The following is a 21,716-nucleotide window of genomic DNA, read 5'->3' as shown; positions in this document are numbered from 1 at the left end:
AGACTAGTCCAAATCAAAGGAAAGATGATCGCAGCAATGTACAGAGACGTCCTTGATGAAAACCTGCTCCAGAGTGTTCTAAACCTCAGAATGGGGGGAAGGTTTATCTTCCAAAAGGACAACAATCCTAAGCACACAGCCAAGATAACAAAGAAGTGGCTATGGGTCAACTCTGTGAATGTCCTTGAGTGACCGAGCCAGAGCCCAGACTTGTACCCGATTTAACATCTCTGGAGAGATCTGAAAATGGCTGTGCACTGACGCTCCCCACCGAACCTGATAGAGCTTGAGAAGTCCTGCAAAGAAGAATGGCAGAACGTGCCCAAAAATAGGTGTGCCAAGCTTGTACCATCATACTCCAAATACAATTGAGGCTGTAATTGGTTCCAAAGGTGCTTCAAGTATTTAGCAAAGGCTGTGAATTACATGGGATTTTTAATTTTTTTTATAAATTTGCAAAGATTTCAAACAAACATCTTTTATGTTGTCATTATGTGGTATTGTTTATAACATTTTAAGGAAAATAATTAATTTTATCAATTTTGGAATAAGCCTGCAACATGACAATATGTGGAAAAGGTGAAGCGCTGTAAATACTTTCACTGTATAAAGATCATGCTACTAGATTTAAACTATTATAATAAACATCATACCTTATTTACATTCAATATGTTTATTAAAGTTTCCCATGAGAAACAATATATACACAATGAGGCTTATAGAAGAAGCCAACAGTAAAATACATTTGAATACAAAGCATAATGGTTTCAAGAGAGATAAAAGGATGTAGTAACTAGTCAAAGTATTATAAACAGATGAAACTTCCAAGAACAAGAGTAATCTGCAGACCTGCAATAGAGGGCAGATTTATACAATCAAGGCTAAAACTATGTGGACTCCTTTCTGGGATATGATTACTTGCAATGGCCCTGGACGTAGATGGGCAGGGTTGCATATATATATATATATATATATATATATATATATATATATATATATATATATATATATTTATATATTTATTAAACTCCTAGAAAGTGTTGTAAATGTCCTAGAATTGTAGAATATTAGAAAAGAGAGCTTCAATTGTAACGCCTAGGTAGTTGTCAATACCCCAAATAAGTCAATTATTCAAAATAAAATACCCCTATGGGTGTGGGGCTTTTAGGGCAACTTGGAAAAACAATCGCAAAATGATTTGAAAAGAGCTTACATGATTTTATTAGAATAATTATTAAAAACTTTGGGAATACATTTCACCATATATATCCAAAAGGAACAGTAAAAAACAATGCAGTTAGTACAGTTCACAGATGTTCTTAGGCCCAACGTGTTTCAGGATAATAATCCCTTCATCAGGGACATTTCTTTCTCTGAAAGGAGATCAATATAAAAAGCAATCTATAACAGAACACAAAAAATGAATTGAGCACATGAAAAGCGATCAGGAATGAGCATCGTCCAGGATAGAAAAGGAAATCGCTCACCAGTTGGCCAATACTGCAAGTAAATGCTACCACGATACACATATGTTTTTAAAAGGAAAAGAGGGAATCTAATCTATAACAAAATGCACGATGGTCCTGCAGTTAGATAGATGTCTTCAATTTTTCTCCAGCCAGTTTATAGAAAAGACCATACAGGTATAGAGTTGAATTATATAAGTCTCATCCAAACGGGTGATTACTTGAGTGGCGATGGCTTTCCACTTTGTGGTCATCCAATGCTGGTAAGGTCCAACACTTCGCCAATATAAAATAAATATCTGAGGCGTTTCCATAGAAACAAATGTATAACATTTTGTCAGTATATTTTTGGACCGATATTTTTTCTGTAACACAGTACAAATGTGTCTGTGTTAAAAATCTATGGGTCAAAAAAATATACTGACAAAATGTTATATATTAATTTCTATAGAAACGCCTCAGGTATTTCTTTTATATTGGCGAAGTGTTGGACCTAACCAGTATTGGATGACTGCAAAGTCGAAAGCCATCACCCTTTGTGGCCCCACACAAAGTGTATGATTTTGGACTGGAATTAAGGTGTGATTTCAGGATTGGGATGGGAAGGGACCTAAAAAGGTATAAGAGCCTTGGTGACAAAGTCATTTTGTCTGAATTCCTGAGTATCTTATTTAAAGGGTTACTAAACCCTTGTTTTTTTTTTTTTTTAAATAACAAACATATCATACTTACCTCCTCTGTGCAGTTGGTTTTGCACAGAGTGGCCCCGATCCTGCTGTTCTGTGGTCCCTCAGCGGCGCTGGTGGCGCCTCCTCTTCTAAGATGACCCTTGAGGGTTTACAACCCCCTTTAATCACTACTGTTCAGAGGTCACATAATGTCTCCCAGTACCATCTTCAAGGAAAGATCTGAAGGAGGAGTTTCTACTACTATGCTGATGTATGAACCTGTGTCTGTATAATATTGATCAATGCTTTGCCGGTTTCAAGACATACAAAAAGGCTTTCAGAATAGAGAATTCAAATAAATATTAGCAACAAAGTGTTTTAAAGCATCATACAAATATACATTTATTTTTTTATTACTCTTTATTGAGTTGTCTTCCAAAACATACAAAATCACATTGGAGCAATGATAACATGACTAAAGCACAAAATACCTCATACAAGAGATACCTTAGCAAAAGCCATGACACATTATTGTACACAATGAGCTGTGAGTGACACAATGCAGTTACTGAACTAATGAAAAAAATGCGGGGAGGGTATGTTGGGGAGGACCAGAATAATGCATGAAGATGTAGGGGGTAATAGTCGCCCAAGAGTCGCCAGTGGCCCAATATGGCCGAGTGGTTCAGGGGAGAGGTTAAATAAACAGATACTTCCATCCAAGTGTATTGAAGATTAAGAATAATGAAAAAGACTAGGTGAGGGAGAGGTTGGTTGCTTTCAAAGAAGGGGGGGTGAGGGGTGGAAGGAGGGGGGGGGATGTTAGAATCCAACTCTAAACCAAAAGGAAGGCAGCTTCTTAACGAACCAGTAAGAGCAGGGGGCTTGTCCAGAAAACAAAAGGAGGACAGCAAGACATCCCTTTGTAGAGGGTAAATTAAACTCTATGAACGTTTGCCATTTAGAAATGAAATGAAGATCCATGTCAAATTTATGTTTGCAGCCCATCAGTACCCATCAGAGAAGCCTATCGGTGCCCATCAGTGCAGCCTCAAGCATACATCAATAAAGGAGAAAAATTACTAGTTTGCAAAATTTTATAACAAAATATACAACAGTTTTGTATTTTTTTTTAATTGGTCTTTTTTTTTTACAAAAAATAAAAACTGCAGAGGTAATCAAATACCACCAAAAGAAAGCTCTATTTGTGGGAAATAACGCATAAAAATTTCATTTGGGTACAGTGTTGTATGACCGTGCAATTGTCATTTAAAGAGTGAGAGTGCTGAAAGCTGAAAATTGGTCTGCGCAGGAGAGGGGTTTAAGTGCCCAGTGAGTGGTTAAAGTGACGATGATTAGTAAGTATTTGTGGTCTAAAATGTCTGGTCTGAACAATGAAACATTAAAACATTATTTTTGGAGGCAGAGCAGCTAATTTAACTATGTGTGTCATTATTTGCCCTGATTATTTTAGAGTTGTACGTTAGATTAATAGATTTTTGAAAAGTTTGAAACTGTGAATGTTATGAACAACTTTCTGTCCATTATCTTACATTTGCAGGCACAAATAGAAAAAACCCCATCTAATTATATGGCCATATGTAGGCTTTCTGACAAAGACGATATAATTACTACAATCTTTATTGGCTAATGCACCTTTTGCAATGAATATATTACTTTAGGAAATCACAAATGCTATGTGATGCTATTACCGCAGGACTATTACTACAAAATCGTGTATTTATATGCAAATTTGGATATTGCGTATATATTTCTGCCTAAATATAAACTTAATTCCATGCTTTCCATATGAATATCTGCAGTATTTTTAAATATCTGGTAAGAAATACAGTATACCCAGCTTTATGCATAATGATATATCATGTAATGAACTTCTGCTGAGAATCCTAATAAGAAAGCATACAATTCAGTACTAAAACTGAGATAAACTCCTCTGGTAGTATATTCTTAGAACATTGAGGCTCATACAGTGATGTTTGTCACTTGCAATTGTATACAGATTTTGTTGCTGGTTTGTATCACTATATTATCAGTATTTGTAAGTCTAGTTTAAAGCATGGCAGAACTTAGACCATTTTCAGTTCACTCACACCTAAAATTGAAATCCCCCTGTCTTTGAATGATGTAACAATCCCATGTTAGTACAGTGTTTGCCCCAACTGAGCTATTGTGTTCTTACATGGAGATGCCCCCCCCCCCCGCCAGAACCCATTGGCTGAAAGCGCTGATCAGAAGCTGATTGGCAGACCTTTTTCGGTCATGTCCCGATTGGCTGCTGTACACACGGGCAGAATGATGTCCGGTTTCTATTGAACTGGCCCATACAGCCCGATATTTGACCCATGTGTACGGGGCGTTAGTCTAATCACAAATCAGCTTGTTTTCCCTGCTACAATGTAAGTGGTTGGTAAATGTTGCAAGGGATTATTTTGTTATAGTCTGGAGAGAAAATACAGTTTTGCACACAAAGAAACATACAAAGGGCCAAATTCACATAGAACTGCGGCGGCGTAACGTATCGTAGATACGTTACACCGCCGCAAGTTTTCATCGCAAGTGCCTGATTCACAAAGCACTTGCGATGAAAACTACGCGGGCGGGCCAATTCAAATGGGCGTGTGCCATTTAAATTAGGTGCGCTCCCACGCCGGACCTACTGTGCATGCTCCGTTTCCTAACTCCCGCCGTGCTTTGCGCGCCGTGACGTCATTTTTTCGAACGGCGACGTGCGTAGCGTACTTCCGTATTCCCGGACGTGTTACGCAAATGACGTTAAATTTAAAATTTCTATGCGGGAACGACGCCCATACTTTAGACAGCAATACGATTGCTGACTAAAGTTAGGGCACCCAAAACGACGACTAAATTTGCGACGGGAAACTAGACTAGCAGCGACGTAGCGAACGCGAAAATCCGTCGGGGATCCGCCGTAACTGCTAATTTGCATACCCGACGCTGGTTTACGTGAACTCCACCCAGCGGCGGACGCGGTATTGCATCCTAAGATCCGACAGTGTAAAACAATTACACATGTCGGAACTTATGGATATCTATGCGTAACTGATTCTATGAATCAGTCGCATAGATAGAAACAGAGATACGACGGAGTATCAGGAGAAACGCTGTCGTATCTCTTTGGTGAATCTGGCCCATAGAGCTTAGTTTCAGGACTACTTGAAGCCATCTGAACTGTAAGGTAGACATTTCACACAAAAATTATGAATATATATCAAGAATTTTACTTTTATGCTTTGTAGTAGGTTACAGAACTTTTAAAGGAGTTTTTAGCACATTTGGATTCAATTGCTTTTTGCCCTTCCACAATTCATTGAGATCAGTAGCTGAGATTTCAGATTGCATCCTTTACCATCTAGATGTAATTTGGTATACTACAACCCCTGTTGTATGGCTACTGTTTGAACAATGTTATGTTTCAAAGGTTTCAGTTGGTCTAATAATTTTAGGGCACTTTCACACTGGGGCGGTGAGAGCGTCAGCGGTAAAACGCTGTTAGTTTTAGCGGCGCTTTATTGTAATTTTAGCAGCGCTCTTCACCAGCTGCTAGCGGGGCACTTTTGACCCCCGCTAGCGACCGAAGAAGGTGTTAATAGCACCGGCAAAGCGCCACTGCCAAATCGCTTTACAAGCTCTTCGGCAGTGGTGCCCATTAATTTCAATGGGCAGGGGCGTTTTAGGAATGGTGTATACACTGCTCCTTAACTGCCCGGAAAATGCGGCTTGCAGGACTTTTTTTAACATTCCGCAAGCACACAGCTCCAGTGTAAAAGCACTCAGGCTTTCACACTGGAGTGACAGGAGTGGCGCATTACAGGCGCTATTTTTAGTTCAGTATGAAAGTGGGCTTATACAGAATAAGAAACAGGAGGTTTGTATTTGACATCAGCGACTGGCTCTAGTAGTTCTTGTTTTAGACCTTTTTCCGCCGACCAGAAATTAGACTGAGACAAAATCACTCAGATGTCTAACCCTTATGCTGCGTTCACACGATCATTTTTCGGCATGAAAAAAATTGATTGTGTGTGGGCCTCACATCGTTTTTCGACTTCTGAAAAATGTAAAAAAAAAATTAGAACATGCTGCATTTTTTAACGTCGTTTTAAAAAATGTCGTTTTTCGGGTTGTAAAAAAATATTGTGTGTGGGCTAAAACTACGTTTTAAACCCGTGCATGCTCAGAAGCAAGTTATGAGATGGGAGCGCTCGTTCAGGTAAAACTACCGTTCATAATGGAGTAAGCACATTCATCACGCTGTAACAGACAGAAAAGCGTGAATCGTCTTTTACTAACACAGAATCAGCTAAAGCAGCCCAAAGGCGAATAGAACTTCCCCTTTAGAGTGCCGTTGTACGTGTTGTACATCACCGCGCTTTTTTCATCATTTTTTAAAAATGATGGTGTGTGGGCAACGTCGTTTTTAATGATGAAGTTGGGAAAACGTCATTTTTTGGACATGCTGAAAAACAAAGGTTTTTTTCATGCCGAAAAATTATCGTGTGTACGCGGCAATAGCTTTACTATTAAGGTTAATATAACCTATACAATTAAAACATAACCTAATGGGCTCATTTAAGTGTGTGGCCAGGTACAGTAAAAGCCAAGCTGAGCTGTGGTTGTACAACCCCCTGACTGCCCACTTAAACAAAGACATGAAGCTGCTCAGAGCTATACACATCCCATGCCAAAAAATTCAAGCCCTTGTCACATTCAGTACTACAGCTAAACGTGACCTTAAAGTTATTAGGACCATTCGGCACCTACCTAGCGCGTTCAGTAGACATGATTATGGCGGTGAGGAGGTGACATATTGGGGGTTATTTACTAAAGGCAAATCCACTTTGCACTACAAGTGCAAAGAGCACTTGAAATTGCACTGAAAGTGCACTTGGAAGTGCAGCCGCTGTAGATCCGAGGAAGACATGCAAGGAAAATAAAAAACAGCATTTTAGCTTGCACATGATTGGATGATAAAATCAGCAGAGCTTCCCCTCATTTCAGATCTACACCTCAGATTTACAGCGACTGCACTTCCACGTGCTCAGCGCAATTTCAAGTGCACTTTGTACTTGTAGTTTGCACTTATAGTGCAAAGCGGATTTTCCTTTTCGTAAATAACCCCTATTGTCTCCCAGCTGCCTATCAACTGCCCTCTGAAACGCGTTCCATTGCAGATGCATTTTCAGAGGAACAGCAAAGGTTGTTGTATTTGAGAATGAGTCCTAAACCTTACATAAAATAAATCATTACCACTTACACAGAATCCTAAAACTTAAACTTTACATTAATATACTTCCTAATAGCTAACTTTAACCCTATCCATAAATTTTTAGTATCTATCTCCTGACCATAACAGCAACCCTAAATTAAAGTGCTATCCAAAAATGGAACTTCTGATTTTCGGAATCCTCCCACCCACGTCACGTTTGGCACCATTCAATACAGATATTTTGCGCCCACTTTCGGGCATAGATAGCCGAGCCACCTGCAGCTATCTATGCCACGTCCAGCACCTCCTCCGCCCCCTCACTGTCTTCTGGAAGACACACGGGTCCCAGAAGACAGCAGGGACCAGTGGGATCGCGCATGCACAGTATGGAACCAGGCTGTGAAGCCACAAGGCTTCACTTCCTGATTCCCTTACTGTAGATGGCGGCGGCAGCACCCGAGAGCCGAGGGACAGATCGGCTTCGGGTGCCGACATCTCGGGTGCCCTGGACAGGTATGTGTCCTTATTTTAAAAGTCAGCAGCTGCAGCTTTTGTAGCTGCTGACTTTTAGAGGAAAAAAATTGGCGGAACTTCGCTTTAACCTTAAATCTAATTCCTAAGGCCGCACAGGGCGCCTCCGTGTAGTGGATTCCTCTTGCTCAGCGCTGATCCCTGCTGAGCAGGCGAATGACAGGTCCTGTCTGCTTCACTGTGAAGAGCAGACATAGACACAGTCCCGCTCTTCTCTATGGGGAAATCAGATGGAAACGAACCACCTGTTTTCATTGTTAGCCATGACACTATCCTACTAATCTTACTCAGGGAACTGTGACAGGCACGATTTACCCCGTCCTTTCTGCCCAACACCTCCATTCATAGAAGCTGTACTACAGCCTCTATGAATGGAAAGTGATCTATGAATGGAGGATGGGTGGATGATTTAAAGGTCCTCCTTACTTGCAAAATCTCCTTTTATATTGTGAGTGCTGCCTGTCTGCAGTACATTTTCAACAACTTCCTAAATTCCCAGCATGTTTTACAACTTATCCTCTGCTTTTTACTTTCATTTTCTAAGGACTACATGTCCAATAGTACCTTACAGCCTGCAAGCAGTGATCCCTGTACTGACACCACGTCCTGAAACTCCTCCTCTCAGCACCTCTGTAATTCAGAAGTTTGTATAGGCTCTGTGAAATGTGTGACACAGCAGTGCCAACTCACAAGTCATAGTTAACATGTGCTGAAGAATCCAAGGAAAAACATGTCTAGAGTTCTTTAACACAATATGTTTAAAAACGTCAGTATCATTCAGATTAATGGGAATAGGCTAGAAATAATTTAAATACAATGTAGAAAAAATTATAATGATTTTGGATTTTGACCGTAGATATGCTTTTACTATTTATGTCAGACCAATACAAGTCTGCTAATATTAATGCTGCATCTGTTTTACAATCATAGTTGGCTCATGTTAAACTTGTGATTGTCTAATTATCATTTTCAATACAAATAGATGCAAAAGAAAATACAACTTTTTTATTTTTTATGCATAAACACCTCTTCCTTAGCACAGTATGCACAGACACTAATGTATTTGGTTGTTCTATAGATCTCTGTAAACAATCCTCTGCTTTGTGCTTTACAGTTTTTATTTTACAAGTTTCTTTGTTTTAGTATCACAGCTAGCAAGGTGTACATGTGGAAATTATTTAGTTCCTCCAGACAGGTTGTATTGAGCTTAATAATGCAGTTCATTTAAAATTAATGGGATAAATTGGCCGGTGCAGTTGTGATCTATTAATCTTCGCCAAGCTTTTCCTGTTTTGTAAAGAAGCTATCAAAATGGAGTTAATCATTTGCATGTGAGACAGTTGTAGTTATGCACGACCACGTATCAAGTAATTTAGAAATGGTCTGTGTTTGCAAACATAAATATATCATTGTCTCCACCTGATTAATTAAGAGACTTTAGATTACCTTACAACTCAGTTCTTATTCAACGCCTGCACCTGCATAAACTTTTCATTGGAGCTGAGTATTTACACTAATAGCTGTAGTTTTCCACTTCTTTTGCATATTTTGAAATAACAAATAAGATATAGCAGCCAGTTAGACCACTTAAAGGAGCTTCAGCAAACAAAGTTTTCACCTCAAAAGGCCACATCATTTTACCCCTGTGCAGTTACAGATTTGCAAAATATTACTGGTATTATTGTCTAATGGTTCATTTTCAGTTTTTGTTACTTTGTATGAAAAAATCATAGAAGTTCTGCTGTTGCATGAGTAATTTTAGTCGATCAGCATGATGTACTGTAGGTGACCGCGATTTTGTGTCAATCTCGCTCCCTTTCTTGGCGAGATTGACCACCTACGATCTGACTTGGATTCCCGCCAATTCTAGCCGCAGCGTTTGGTATGAATCATGAGGGGGAACTCCACTCCAAATTTTAAATAAAAAAACGGCATGGGTTCCCCCCCAGGGGCATACCAGGCCCAGTGTCATAGAGGTTTAGGAGATATTTCCAGTACATACAGGTAAGCCTTATTATAGGCTTGCCTGTGGTTAACTAAAGTATTTGTGGTGAGGCATGGAAACATATATACCCATTTATTAAATTACACAGGGTACAATATTCAGAGACAATTGCATTATACCACCACCTACAGGAGGATTCATACCATTGCAAACAAAAAAAATAGTGGCCATTTAAGTATAACCCTCTCCACTTTCAGTTTTTTGTTAGGGTCCTAGGAGGATGAATAGCTTTTCTATATTGAGAAGTGTTTAACTTTTTTCTACTAGCCATTTTCTCTTTTGCAAGATTATTTTTCCTTACAATAAAGATTTTATCTATATACCGCTGAGTTGAGCTCTTTATGCAGCTATCCAGATCATTGTATCCTCAGACCCCACTGGATTAAAGTTTGTGGGGCCTGTGTGAAGTTTAGGCATTGGGTTCTGCTTTTGGCACATTCCAGACCTTTGTGTATTGTGTTAGCTGCAGAGTGCTTTCCAAGTCCAGAGCTGTGACACAGCCTCTGGTATGACCCTGTCTTTGAAGGCTCTTTAATTAGTAGGCTGTGTGGGCTGAGCAGTGGGAACTATTAAATGTATTGGAACTGTTGAACACCATTATTATTCTCTTTTTTTGTTTGGTCCATGGAAAGGGTTAAAATGTTGTGCACTCTATGCTCTGCTTCCAGCATTTTCAGTATAAGGTAGCATCTTCCTGCCATTACTCCTATTTGCAAGGGACATGTGGTTCCACCTTAATTAATTATTGGTGCCACCTACAGTGACCTGGTCACCTCCAGCCTTTTGAATGTCTCCTGCTCTCGGCTGCTTCTTGAATCCCTATAATATGCACCTGATGTTCTTGTCTGAATTGTCTCTGTCAAGCAGTGCAGCATGTCGGATCTCAAGCACACAGGGAGCAGTTTTGTTACTTTGGGTCCCTCTAGCTTGTGATCCACCAATAGTTCCAGGGTTGCCTACAGTGTCGTCCTCATAGACCGAGACACCGATAGCTGGGATCATGGTCCCCATCTTGAGTCCGTAAACTTCAGGGAGTCATCAATAGCCCGTTAGCCAGTTAGATGTGGACCCATTCTCTGCCTTATCCAGAGAGGAGTTTTCCAGAGCTATGCTGGAATTTTTGGGACAAATCACAACTTTGACTTGTGACTGAGAAAGCAAAGGCTTTAAGTGCACTTTTACACCTTCCCCTGCAAAATCATTGTCTGATATACTGCAGCTATAGTGGCTTCTGAGCTTTCTGTTGTGCTCAAACTTATTAAGAGTTTTACAAATCCTAGATAGATGATTTTGTTCCTGAGGAGCTACAGTCAGCTGCTAAAACTCCCATATTTAAACATACCATATAAGTTCCTATTGATGCAGTGCTTGCACATTAAAAATGGAAGAACAGCATGTACAGTAGCTTCTAGTTGTGCTGTTACTAGTCTGTGATCTCTTAGAGGCTCTAAAACTTTTCTGGTACACTCCGTACTTACAAGTGTTCAGTACAGAGAATGGAAAAGCTTTAATAAACTATACACTTCTAAACCTATTATAGACCAATATCCTTTATCAAGAAGTGAGTCATTCCCACTATAGATCTGGTGATTTCCTGTCTTTATAGAGTACTGACCATACCTGTTGTGGATACATTTGTGTTTAAGGATCCTATTGAAAAACTTTTGCAAATCCTTTCCTTGTATTTGCCTTTCAACCTGCCAGAAATTAACAGATTAAACACATATTAAAGGCTCAAACTACTATCCTTACCGTTTATTTGTAATGCATTTGGAGCTCATGCCCACAGCTCTACACTATTGTGTAAACTGTTCTGTCATTATTGTCAATCTTTTTTTTCTCCAAATCATGTCAGTGAATATGTGAGGAACTCTTTGGCTAAAATGTTGGTCTGCGGAACAGGACTTAATTTTTTGGGGCCGAGAAGTGCTCTTTTGTTCCTCCCAAGGCCTCTACCGTGTAGTTCATTCTGTGCAGGTTCACTGCTTCTATTTGAATGTCTGACTTTTATTTGTCATTGCAGATGGCAGATAAAGGGGAACCAACTTATTTTTCCACCATTTCTCAGTGGCTCAGACAGGCCATTGTTCAAGCTTATCATTTGAAGGATTGGGTCCTACCCATTGCTGTTAAAGCTTGCTCTACTAAATGTGCGAGTTCTTAAACCTTTTGGCATCAGGCAACCATTTCCCAGATTTGCAAAGCTGCCACCTGGTCTTCGGTTCCCATATTCTCTAGGTTTTATCAGATGGATGATCAAGTCATCTCTGATGCCAGCTTCAGGAATAAGATGCTTCAGGCAGCTCTTCTTAACTGCCAATTGTCCCCTGTTCTGTTGTTTTTATTATGTGGATCTGTTATGCCGTGTACAAACGATCATTTTTCGGCATGCAAAAAACGTTGTTTTAAAAAAATGTCATTTAAAATGATGGTGTGTGGGCTTCACATCATTTTTCGGCTTCTGAAAAACAACAATTTTTTTTTTCCGAGCATGCTGCATTTTTTAACAACGTTTTAAACAATGACGTTTTTCGGGTTGTAAAAAATGATCGTGTGTGGGCTAAAACTACGTTAAAAACCCACGCATGCCCAGAAGCAAGTTATGAGACGGGAGCGCTCGTTCTGGTAAAACTACTGTTCATAATGGAGTAAGCACATACATCACGTTGTAACAGACAGAAAAGCGCGAATCGTCTTTTACTAACACGGAATCAGCTAAAGCAGCCCAAAGGGTGGCGTCATCCGCATGGAACTTCCCCTTTATAGTGCCGTCGTACGTGTTGTACGTCACTGCGCTTTGCTAGAGCATTTTTTAAAAACGATGTTGTGTGGGCAACGTAGTTTTAATGATGAAGTTGGAAAAACATTGTTTTTTTTTCATGCCGAAAAATGATCGTGTGTACGCGGCATTAGTGTTTTGTTACTTTTTCCCACTTTTTGTACTATAAAAATCTATTTATTGATGTTTTTTCTTAAGGGATACACATCCCACCGTCGTGTTTGTGATCTTACTTCTAGTACTGCTATACTACAAAACTGGGGCTGGAAGTGGGAGGGGTTATGCCAGACTAGCCACTGCTTTTTTGTTTGTCAGTTTCCAAATTCTCCTGTAGGAGGCAGTATAACCAAATTGCCTCTGAACACTGAATCCTGTGTCACTTACAAAAAATATATATATATATATATTTATATGTATTTTTTACAGTAGGTCTAAAAATCCTAATTATATAGTATATAATATGCATTGTATATTGAAACTTGGTATTTTCACATCAGTAAATGATATTACTAATTACTATTACTAATATGATATTGTCTGTCTTATGGTTTTATTTTATAGCCCATTCTTATCATGGAGAGATGTGCAGCATATCATTGTAAGGACCTCCCGTCCAAGGCACTTAAATGCTCCAGACTGGAAGACAAATGCAGCAGGTCACAAGGGTAAGTCTGTTATCATTTTCACTACTGATTCTTAACTTGGACAGTTTAACTACATTTTAAGTGTATCGTTGTTTACTGGTAAATGTACAGTAAGCATCAAGAAAAGCAAAAACAAATTCCTTACGTTCAGCTTATTTCAATGTTGGCTGTTGGTGCAAATTCATAGACAGTCACTACATTAAAAATACCAATGGTCTTGTTTTTGGTTTCTGTTGTACAAAGAATTTCCAGACAAATTGAAACCAAAATAAACTTGAACACATCAGTGTAATTTATTCTGTGGGAATTCTGAGAAGGGCACACTTAAATCTGTGGCTGATTCAGTCTTCTAGATTTGCTTATAGCCATTAAGTTATAGCCAATTTTTTAAACCTGTGAAATCTCAGACATATTTACATGATTGTTTACAACAGCTTGTTCGCCCCATCAAGCTTTTTTTGTTTTTTTGTTTAAGCAATGGAGATACAGGGCAGAGTTGTACAATGTATGGACTGGACTGGCAAGAGATGGAGGAAAAGACATCTATGTAAACCTACTACTTTCCAGAACTATTTTAGATATGCTACCTTAAATTTCCTCTGGTTAAAATATAGGGAAAAGAGATTAAGTTGTCTTTGGTGATTAGTTTAAAGTAGTAGTTACAAAGCTAAGAGTTCATAAAAATATCTCAGGGAATAACACCTGTGTAGCACTATAAAGAAGTGCCATATGTAAACATAGAAAGATTATAGGTAGTACCTTTGTCCCGTCAAAATGTGGAAAGAAATTGGGAGGAGGCTGGATTTGGACTTTCATGAAAGCACAGTATAGGAAGAAAGATGGAGTTGTGAAATATTTTTTTAGATATTTTTGGGTGATATTTATTATAACAAAAAATATTGAATTTTTTACAACAAAATTGTCGCTCTATTTTTGTTTATAGCGCAAAAAATAAAAACTGTAGAGGTGATCAAATACCACCAAAAGAAAGCTCTATTTGTGGGGAAAAAATTGCATCATATTTGTTTGGGAGCCACGTTGCACGACTGCGCAATTGTCAGTTAAAGCAACGCAATGCCGAATCGCAAAAAGCGGCCTGGTCTTTGGCCAGCAAAATAGTCCGGGGCTTTAGTGGTTAAAGAACAAAAATGCATTCATTATTTCCTTATATTCAACAATAACTAATAGTTGCAAAGGACAAAAATATGAAAAAGGAAATTATCTGAATTTAATCGATTCGTTAAACTCGTAGGTTAATTTGTTTTTCATTCTTTCGTATTTTCGTTCGGACAATTCGTTTTCGTACGCTTTCGTTAGATGTTTCTAAATAAACGAATATGCCGAATTTTGTCTAAAAAATTAACTCGTAATAAAACAAGTTGCACATGTCTAGTTTTTACCTTTCTCTACTCTATCCAAAACTTAGTCACAACGTTCATGCTTGTTATGGGTAAGTGACCGACTCATTAAATTCTAAAGCCATATACAGTATCTCACACATTTTTGTGAATATTTTATTATATCTATTCATGTGACAACACTGAAGAAATGACACTTTGCTACAGTGTAAAGTAGTGAGTGTACAGCTTTTATAACAGTGTAAATTTGCTGTCCCCTCAAAATAACTCAACACACAGCCATTAACATCTAAACCGCTGGCAACAAAAGTGTGTACACCCCTAAGGGAAAATGTCCAAATTGGGAAAAATTGTCAATATTTTGTGTGGCCACCATTATTTTCCAGCACTGCCTTAACACTCTTGGGCATGGAGTTCACCACAGCTTCACAGGTTGCCACTGGAGTCCTCTTGCGCTCCTCCATGACGACACTGCAGAGCTGGTGGATGTTAGAGACCTTGCGCTTCTTCACCTTCCTTGTCAAGAATATCTTTATTAAATGCAAGAATAAATTGTACATGAAGCATACATTCGTTACAGTAATCAGGTGGTTATTATAACATAAGATTGACTAACAGTATCATCTTTCTTAAACAACAATAAACGGGAATATTTTAGCCATGTTCTGTGTACTATCGCAGGAAGAGTTCAAGTAGTTAACATAGCCAAATATGTAATCCTTACAACTTGTCCTAGTGGCTAGTGGATAATATATCAAAGATAATACGTCCTTATTTAATGTAACCTTACTACCTATCAACTTTAAATTTCTAAAATGTGCTACCTTTTCAAAGTTAACGGTAGATACACGAGGGTACTACCTTATGCAGTATCAGATCAGGAAAAGGAAGAAGGGAAGAAAAGGAAGGAAAATGGGGGGGGGGGGTCAGGTAAGGAAGTCTGCAGGGATGGGCTAGGATCCGTCGTCAAAGCATGAAATGTACAACGGTTATTTTTGTATAGGAAAGCTACCATGGCATCATTACACCTTTATTAAAATTTTCTGGTATAGCATATTGTATCCAAGGGTTCCATATTTTTTCAAAGTTGGCGATCGTGTCCGTTTCTAACGCTTCCATTTTGGCGTGCGTCATAGCAATATTCATTCTATTTTTTGTTTCCGTCGTTGATAAAATTGGAGTTTTCCAAGCTTTTGCTATGGTTTGTTTGGCTGCCGTAAAGATTTGTGTTAGTAGCTTGAAGTGCGTGTGTGTTAGATTGATGGGCTTTAAATTCAGTAGTGCCAATTTAGGGTCTGGAAGTATTCTCAATTTACCATCTTGAAAATCTTATCCCAGAATTTCTGTACTATTGGACACGTCCACCAAGTATGAAAATATGTACCTTCGGTGATGCAACCCCTATAGCAATGTCCGGTGCAGTTTGGTGCATATTTAGCTATTCTGCTTGGCACCAGGTACCATCTCATTAATACCTTATAGCCCGCTTCCAATGCTATTATATTCGAGGAAGCCGATTTAGTGTTTCGCCATATTTGATTCCAATCCGAGGTATTAAGTTCTATACCCAGGTCACTCTCCCATTTCTGAACATAAGGAAGCTTTGTTGTGTTATTGTGGGATAGTGACTGCAAGTACAGAACCGAAATTGTACCTCTTACATGTGGATTATCTTTACATATACTTTCAAAAGGTGACATCTGTTTTTTCAGAGCCGAAGAGGTCAGATGTGTTTCCACAAAATTTTTAATTTGGAGGTATCGAAACAATTCTGATTGAGGTATACCATATTTTTTACATACTGTCGGGAAGGGCATGACACCCGATGAATCCAAAAATTTATAGACATATATACAGTCTTTCCTTACCCATTCCTTCTTCACCTTCCATTTGGGGATGCCCCACAAATGCTCAATAGGGTTTAGGTCTGGAGACATGCTTGGCTAGTTCATCGCCTTTACCCTCAGCTTTTTAAGCAAGGCATTGGTCGTCTTGGAGGTGTGTTTGGGGTCATTATCATGCCGAAGGGAGGAGATCATGCTCTGCTTCAGTATGTCACAGTACACGTTGGCATTCATTATTCCCTCAATGAACTGTAGCTCCCCAGTGTCGGCAACACTCATGCAGCCCCAGACCATGACACTCCCACCACCATGCTTGACTGTAGGTAGGCAAGACACACTTGTCTTTGTACTCCTCACCTGGTTGCCGACACACATGCTTGACACCATCTGAAACAAATACATTTATCTTGGCCTCATCAGACCACAGGACATGGTTCCAGTAATCCATATCCTTAGTCTGCTTGTCTTCAGCAAACTGTTTGCGGCCTTTCTTGTGCATAATTTTTAGAAGGGTCTTCCTTCTGGGACGACAGCCATGCAGACCAATTTGATGCAGTGTGCGGCGTATGGTCTGAACACTGACAGGCTCTGGATATGATGCTGAGCACGTGCACTCAACTTCTTTAGTCGACCATGGCAAGGCTTGTTCTGAGTGAAACCTGTCCTGTAAAACTGGTGTATGGTCTTGGCCACCGTGCTGCAGCTCAGTTTCAGGGTCTTGCCAATCTTCTTATAGCCTAGGCCATCTTTATGTAGGACAACGACTTTTTTCAGATCCTCAGAGAGTTCTTTGCCACGAGGTGCTATAAAAATATGCTGTATAAAATGTTACTTCAGAGCGCTGTTCAATGCTCAGCAGACTGCCCGTCGGTCTCCTCTCACAATGTGATAGCTGCAGGGGGAGGTGCTGGGAAACCCCCACTGATGTCAGCCAAGACGAGGTGAGGAGAGAAGGAGACCGGCGGGCAGTCACGTGAGTGCCGAACGGCACTCTCAAGTAAGCTATTATACCGCATATTTTTATGAATGACACACAGTGGGGAGCTTAGTGTTATATATCAGCGGGAACTATGTAAGAAAAAAGCTGTTATATTTAGAGCAGGTTAGGCCGATCAGGGAGCAGACAGGCAGGGTGGGGAGGGAGAGGAGGACAGAGGGTGACAGTGTCAGGGCTCAGCAGCCCTGATTACTGTGGTCAGTTTACAGGGGGGAGGACAGAAACTGTCAGGATAAGCAAGGTATTTCAGGTGATACAGGGGGTATAATTACACAGGACAAGCACTGTTCAGTATAACATGCTTTAAAAGGCCAGGATATATATACTTTGGGTTAAAAATTGCTTTAAGAGGCAGGGAACTAAATGAATAAAAGAAAATTATTACTTACAGTAAATATGAGGTATGTTCAGTTTAGAAAGAAGCTGTCTTAGAGGCAACTTAATTAACATGTTCAAACATATCCTAGGCCATTAAAAGGATTTGTCAAATTAACTTTTTATCCCTAGGATTTTAGAAACAACGAGAGTACATCTGCTACATATGGTAGAAAAAATTGTTTTTTCATAACTCTAGGAAAAGGTTCTTTGGCCCAGATTCTCGAAGGCGTTACGACGGCGCAACACCATTAGCGCCGTCGTAACTCCTCATCTGGCCCCGGGTATCTATGCGACTGATTCTTAGAATCAGTTGCGCATAGGTACCCATTAGATCTGACAAGCGTAAGGCTGTTACGCTGTCAGATCTTAAAAGTAATTTTTTTTCCCGCCGCTAGGTGTCGCATCGTCGCTTTTCCCCGCCGTCTATGCAAATGAGGTAAGTACGGCGATTCCCGAACATACGCGAGGTCGACGCAGCGAATTAACGTCGTTTGCGTAGCGTACCCGACGCGTAAGGTTGCCCCTGCTATTAGCAGGGGCAACCAATGTTAACTATGGCCGTCGTTCCCGCGTCGAATTGAATCAAAATTACGTCGTTTGCGTAAGACGTCTGTGAATGGCGCTGGATGCCATTTACGTATACATCTAGGCAAATGACGTCGGGGCGACGTCATTTAGCGCAATGCACGTCGGGTAATTTACCCGACGGAGCATGCGCAGTACGCTCGGCGCGGGAGCGCGCCTAATTAAAATGGTGCCCGCCCCATTTGAATTGGGCGGGCTTGCGCCGAGCAATCTAACGATACACCGCCGCAAGTTTACAGGTAAGTGTTCTGAGAATCAGGATTTAAACCTGTAGACCTGCGGCGGTGAAACGTAGAGCTCATACATTACGCTGCCCAGGAGCAGCGCTAATGTATGAGAATCTGGCCCTTTGTTTCTGTACATTTTTCCATTATTTTACAATTACTTTATTATAACGTCAGGACTAAATCAAATAACATTTTACAAATAAGCTTTCTTATAAATATTAAAATTATGTTTTTACTTGGTCACATTTTCATTTCTTTATAGCCTGTTAAAAAAAAACAGTTTACAAACCTCAATAGCTCAAGTTAAGCATTACATTTATTAATTTAGATTATTAGATGACACATCCCAGTGTTTCATCCCTTATGATATATATTTGTCTAAAGTTGTAGTCTGGCAAGCAGAGCCCCAAAACAGCCTGCATCATCTGTACTTCTATTTAGTTCAGCTATAGTGCTCTGAAAATCCTTTGTCGGGTATTTCATATTTATTCCTAAAACAGAGACTGCATGTTAATGTTGTAAAACAGATATGGAATTGTGTTTAAGCTTATAAACTAGAGGTACTAATTAAAATGAAATTGACCCAGCCCCCAACTGCCCACCTGAAATTTTAGATACAGCCATGCTACAAACACAAGCCAATAGCTAGCCCTATTGTAAATTGCTGTTCAAGAAAAAAAAGAAACAGGCATTCAGGCTTAACCACATTTTTAAAAGTGTTAACTATTGTGAATGTAACCTTACAGTTACCCTTAAACTGCAAATACTGTACATAGTAAGGTAGTAATGGCAACAACTGTTAAATTTGAAAAAAAAAATGGATGATTTTCTCTCGACAACTAATATCCACAGTGATCTCAAATCATACTGCAATCACAAAATGCATGTTTGGGTGGTATTCATTTTCAGTGGCATCTAAAACACATTGTGGTTTTGCCGCAATTATCGCTCATAAATTGTGTGACAATTGCTGCAAACCGCAACATGCAAAGCTTGTGGCCCAAAAGAAGTTCTTGCTCCTTTTCGGGTGACAACCTTCTTACATTTCAGTTTGCCACGATTGCGTCACAATTTTTCATGCAATAATCAACGCAAAATGAATGGCACCCAAACATGTGTTTTACGATTAAAGTGAGATTTGAGATAGCGAGCAGTATTGCATCTATTTTTACCACAATCCAAATGCCAAATGTGAACAGAGCCTTAAAGCTAAAAAAGCAATATGTTTCCCCTAGGAATACATTTCTTCCTCCAGTTGTACAGATGTTCTATTTTGTCTTTACAGTATTTTTGACTAAAGATGCTGGAGTTTTACAAGACTGAACATCAATCTTTTTATAACCATATTAACTGTGAATATGTGAATACAAGCCAGTTTAATTTACTCAATATTCAATATTAATACTTGAACATTCTTTATTCCTTATAGTGAGCCACCTTTATGGGTTTGGTTTGATGGATGCTGAAGCAATGGTGATAGAAGCAGAAAAATGGACGCCAGTTCCCGCGCAGCATATATGTGTAGAAAACACTGACCGGCAGATTAAGTAAGATGTTGTCACTCTTTTTATGTATTCTATTCACAATAGTTCAGATTGGCAAGTACAGTGCCTTAAAAAAGTATTCATACCCCTTGAAATTTTCCATATTTTATCATGTTACAGGCAAAAACTTAAATGTATTTTATTAGGATTTTATGTGATAGACCAACACAAAGAGGCACTTAATTGTGAAGTGGAAGGAAAATGATAACTAGTTTTCAACATCTTTTACAAATAAAATATATGAAAAGTGTGGCGTGCATTTCAATACTTTGTAGAACCACCTTTTGCTGTAATTACAGCTGCAAGTCTTTTTGGGGATGTCTCTACCAGCTTTGCACATCTAGAGAGTGAGATTTTTGCCCATTCCTCTTTGCTCAAGATCTGTCAGGTTGGAATTTTCAACTCTCACCACAGATTCATAATTGGATTTAGGTCTGGGCTTTGACTGGGCCATTCTAACACATGAATATGCTTTGATCTAAACCAGAGATCCTCAAACTACGGTTCTCCAGCTGTTGTAGAACTACACATCCCATGAGGCATTGTAACCCACTGACATTCACAGACATGACTGGGCATGATGGGAATTGTAGTTCTTGAACAACTGGAGGGCCGTAGTTTGAAGACCCATGATCTAAACCATCTCATTGTAGCTCTAGCTGTAAGTTCAGGTTCGTTGTCCTGCTGGAAGTTGAACCTCCACCCCAGTCTCAAGTCTTTTGCAGACTCTAAAGCCCCATACACACTATCAGTTTTCCTGCAGGTTTTCTCTTCAGGTTTATCAAAACCATGTAGTACAAGGACCTGCCTGATTGCATTCAAATTGAAATGCTTAAGGTTTGACCTCATATTAGATGGTTTCGGTAAACCTGAAGAGAAAACCATCAGGAAAACTGATAGTGTGTATGGGGCTTAACAGGTTTTTCTCTAAGATTGCCCTGTATCTGGCTCCATCCATCTTCCCATCAACTCTGACCCACTCCCCTTCTCCTGCTGAAGCAAAGCATCCCCACAACATCACTGTGGGGATGGTGTGTTCAGGGTAATGTGCAGTGTTAGTTTTCAACCACACGTAGCATTTTGCTTTTAGGTCAAAAAGTTCAATTTTGACCTGAGCACCTTCTTTCACATGTTTGCTGTGTCAGTTTATCAGAGTTTATTGGCTTGTCACAAACTGCAAACGAGACTTCTTATGGCTTTCTTTTAACAATAGCTTTCTTCTTGCCACTCTTCCATAAAGGCCAGATTTGTTGAGTGCACGACTGATAGTTGTCCTATGGACAGATTCTCCCACCTGAGCTGTGGATCTCTGCAAAAAGTTCAATTTTGGTCTCATCTGACCAGAGCACCTTCTTCCACATGTTTGCTCTGCCCCTACATGGCTTCTCACAAACTGCAAACAGGACTTTAATGAAACAAAAAAAGTTACTCCAGGTGAGTGAGTC

The 21,716-nt window shown here is 39.5% G+C and overlaps 1 protein-coding gene across 3 annotated transcripts in view; it reads left to right on the top strand.

The window, feature by feature from the left end:
• Window positions 1-21,716, top strand: part of PCSK5 (proprotein convertase subtilisin/kexin type 5) — a 508,063-nt gene that overhangs the window by 231,489 nt on the left and 254,858 nt on the right. For all 3 annotated transcript variants that reach the window (XM_040356083.1, XM_040356101.1, XM_040356092.1), the window contains exons 10-11: window positions 13,256-13,359; window positions 20,157-20,274. In XM_040356083.1, the coding sequence (XP_040212017.1) occupies window positions 13,256-13,359; window positions 20,157-20,274 (222 nt within the window). The remainder of the gene's footprint in view (window positions 1-13,255; window positions 13,360-20,156; window positions 20,275-21,716) is intronic.

Source organism: Rana temporaria, chromosome 1 (assembly GCF_905171775.1).
Source record: "Rana temporaria chromosome 1, aRanTem1.1, whole genome shotgun sequence".
In the NCBI taxonomy this organism is placed as follows: Eukaryota; Metazoa; Chordata; class Amphibia; order Anura; family Ranidae; genus Rana; species Rana temporaria.
This window is presented reverse-complemented; position numbering and strand designations above follow the sequence as displayed.